This window comes from Vigna unguiculata, chromosome 8, assembly GCF_037176805.1.
Source record: "Vigna unguiculata cultivar grain cowpea cultivar isolate G323 ecotype 2 chromosome 8, ASM3717680v1, whole genome shotgun sequence".
NCBI lineage: Eukaryota > Viridiplantae > Streptophyta > Magnoliopsida > Fabales > Fabaceae > Vigna > Vigna unguiculata.
This window is the reverse complement of record NC_140799.1, coordinates 10387118-10390893: the sequence shown is the minus strand read 5'-3', so window position 1 is coordinate 10390893 and position 3776 is coordinate 10387118. Positions and strand designations below refer to the sequence as shown.

General features: G+C 34.2%; 1 protein-coding gene across 1 annotated transcript; it reads right to left on the bottom strand.

The window, feature by feature from the left end:
* Nucleotides 1-617: 617 nt before the first annotated feature.
* LOC114193351 (alcohol dehydrogenase 1-like) lies at nucleotides 618-3396 on the bottom strand. Its single transcript, XM_028083103.1, has 10 exons — nucleotides 3195-3396; nucleotides 2939-3075; nucleotides 2597-2643; nucleotides 2135-2460; nucleotides 1937-2019; nucleotides 1755-1830; nucleotides 1608-1669; nucleotides 1327-1422; nucleotides 1077-1238; nucleotides 618-967 (listed from the first exon to the last, which is right to left on the bottom strand). Exons 1-10 carry the CDS (start codon nucleotides 3226-3228, stop codon nucleotides 851-853), a joined length of 1140 nt encoding a protein of 379 aa, XP_027938904.1. The 5' UTR covers nucleotides 3229-3396; the 3' UTR covers nucleotides 618-850.
* Between the last annotated feature and the right edge of the window lie 380 nt (nucleotides 3397-3776).

The following is a 3776-nucleotide window of genomic DNA, read 5'->3' as shown; positions in this document are numbered from 1 at the left end:
AGTACGTGGAAGAGTCCCTAAATCCTTATCAAAGTTCAAACATAAATTTAATTTAAATGATTGAATGATCAAATATTATTCTTACTATCATTATTATTGATTTTAATTTATTAAATCTCAATAAAACAGGGAAGTGTGTTCTTGACATTCTGATCACTAGCATTCTTTCTGACAAGTGTGTTCTTGACATTCTGATCACTGGCATTCTTTCTGACAGTGGGAAAACATGTGCCCAATTCACATTTCTCTTATTAAAAAATAGAAAATATTATTAAACTATAAAATTATTTTAATTATAATAATAATTAATTTTATAATTTTATTCCAAATAATTTTTTATTATGTAAACGATTTTTTTTTATTTGAATAATTATTTAAATTAAAAAATAGTTACTTAAAAGTAAAATTGAAAAAAATCATATATATTAAATAAGATAATCTCCTTTATTAATGGTATAAAACTGTAAAATAATTTTTATAAAAATAAATAATTTTATTACAGATAATTCTTTTATTATGTAGATAATTTTTTTATCATGCATAGTTATTTGAATTTAAAAATATAATCATTTAAAAGATTAAATCATAAAAAAAAATTGTATAAAAAAGGACAAATATTAATGTAGAAGTCAAATATTATTTAACAATTAAACAGCAAAATTACAAAAATACACAAGCAGTAACAAAGAAACAAAGGATCAAGTGCGGTATCTGTCTCAACACTCAATCTGAAAAATGAGAATCATAATCCTAGAAGAGGATTTTCTATCAAAACTTTATTAACACTCGTAAATTCAGATGGAGACCTCTGTCCTGAACAACAGAGTGATGAACTATTTCATCATCCATCTTAGTCTTGCATGCGAATAAGACACCTAATGGACTCTCCTTTCAGCATGTAATCAAAGGCTTTGTTGATCTCTGTGAAGGGAACTGAGTGAGTGATGAACTTATCTACTTCTAGCTCCTGCAATATCCATAAGGATCATGTCAGCAACATTATAAATAAGTGAGTTTTTTTTCTCATACTGGTTCTGCTAAAGACCACAGAAACAGAAGTCACTGTGTAAACTTACCCCGCTGAGGTACTTTTCCACAACACCAGGAAGATCAGTACGTGGTTTGTAGTTGCCATAAAAGGTTCCCTTAAGAGTCCTCTCATTCAGGAAATTAATAGGAGCAGTTTTGAATGCATCATCTTTACTAGGCACACCAACAAGTACAGCAACACCCCAACCCTGAGAAGAAGAAATCAAGGTTCAGCCTTAGGAAATAGCTTAATGCAGTGTTTCAGAAACAAGAGATAATGAGTTATGATTCAATTACATCATGGACACATTCAAATGCCGAAACCATGGCCTGGATGCTGCCAGTGCATTCAACAGCCCGGTCCACACCTCCATTGGTCATTTCAGCAATTACCTGTTCATCAACATTCTCTTTTCAATCTCCTTGTTCAAACAAAGACACTATGATTTTATTTTTTATGATGTTAGAATTGAATGGTTAGCATTAGAAGAACAGAATTAAGAAAAATGGTGAAACTTTAAGAGTGTAACTAGTTGAGGAAAGGGTATTGAACTTCAGAAAATTGTTCAAGAACTAACCTGTTGAATAGGCTTATCATGATCCTTTGGATTCACAAACTCGTTACAACCAAACTTCTTAGCTGCCAACAAAAATAAAATCAATTAGGTTGTGCCGAATCTTTAAACATCTGATCTTTACACTTTACACATCTTTAAACAGTATACCTTGTTCAAATCTTTCTGGAACTAAATCAATTCCAATGATTCTTTTAGCACCACAAATCCTTGCCCCTTCTGCAGCCTAAAATAGTGATCGAAAATCAAGAGTTGAAACTAACATTAATATCCCTTTATCACATTATCAACTGCTGAAAGAAGCACCATCAAACGCCAGAGGAAAAACATACCGCAAGGCCAACGGCTCCAAGTCCGAAAATGGCAACAGAGGAACCAGGTTTTGGTTTTGCAACATTAACAGTAGCACCAAGACCTACGACATGGAACCAAAAATATTATATCAGAAAATATAATCACCAAGCTAGTTTGCTACATAAAAAACATTATATATTTCTGTCTGAACTCTCAAGGATGTAAATTCTTCCAACCTGTGCAAATTCCACAACTGAGAACAGTAACTTTGTCAAGTGGAGCAGCTGGGTTGATCTTTGCAACACATCCTGCGTGGAGAACTGTGTATTCACTGAATGTGGAGGTTCCCAAGAAATGGTGAATGGGTTTTCCATCCTTAGAGAACCTTGATTTACCATCACTGATCATGACACCCCTGTCGGTGTTGATCCTGAGGAGCTCACACATGTTGCTCTCTTCTGACTTACAATGCACACAATCCCCACACTCTCCTGTGAACACAGGGAGGGCATGGTCTCCTGGTTGCAAATGAGTGACACCCTCGCCAACGCTCTCAACAATACTGAATAAAACAACGGAAATCTAATAAGAAATTACCTCTCTTCTCCATTTTCTTACTCTTCAATGCGGTCCTAGATGTACAAAAATAAGAAAGAAAAGTTTGAAATAAATTAAATGGGAGAGTATGATCAAGATACCCTGAAGCTTCATGGCCAAAAATACGAGGAAACAATGGAGTCTGGCCCTGAAAAAACAAAGGGAAAATCAAGTTAGATACTAATGCATTGATGATTCATACATAAAACATGCAAAATTGCTTATATCTGTATCTGTTAATATCCTATTCGATCAAATTAAATCAAAGCAGCTGCATTATTTTAATTTAACAGTAAAAATCCCCTATTAAACATATTATTTTCTTCTATCACTCTCCCACTATCACATCATGTATCCAATAAATCTAACACTTTTAAGTATTTGTTTCAGTAATCTGTATATGATCCCTCTAAAGAAAGATAATGTCTTTAACATATGCAGACCTTGGCTTCCCAAAAGTAAACATCAGTGTGGCAAAGGGAGGTGTAGTGGATCTTCAAACGGACTTCTCCGGTTTGGGGTGGCGCCACCTCTACTTCTTCAATCACCAGTGGCTTCCCTGCCTCCCATGCAATGGCAGCTGTGACAATTTTACCCCAAAAAATTGCAATCAGTTTCAACAAAATACATAGTACAGCAAAAGTAGAGAGAAGGAAAAGAAGAAGACGATGCTTATGAGTAAAGTATGAAAAGGGTGACCTTTGCACTTGATTGTCTGGCCAACAGTAGACATGGCTAAAAAAACGAAGGAAGATGAACGAAAGGAAGATGAGAGATTTTGAATTGTGATGTGAAAGGTTGGGTGCGGGGAGGGTATTTATCGTGGTAAGAGAGGGAAGAAGAAAAAAGACGGTGAAAAGTGAGCCACAAAACAAAAACCACCTCGCTCGTGGTATTGCACGTTGTTCCTACCGGCGCCATCTTCGAAATCGAATGGTCTTGCTCGTTCTGTGTCCGCTCTCCTCTGCAATCCCGCTAGTGGTTTCTTGTTGCCACGTAGACCCACAACAAGGCACGAATAGAATTCTCATTTCGCCACGTATCATTGACTCACAACAAAGAGAAATTAAGAGAAAAATATATTATTTTATAATTGAAAAATAGAAATAGTTTGTTATTTAGGATTTATGAAATAGTTTTCTTTTTTGCAATGTGTTATTATTAGAAGTTTTGTGGGAAAGTCTACATTTTAATATTTTTTAACTATGCTTATTATTGTCCCATATAATTATTATGTTGCTAAATATGTTATTCTTTTATTCTAATCTTTTTATTTTTTAT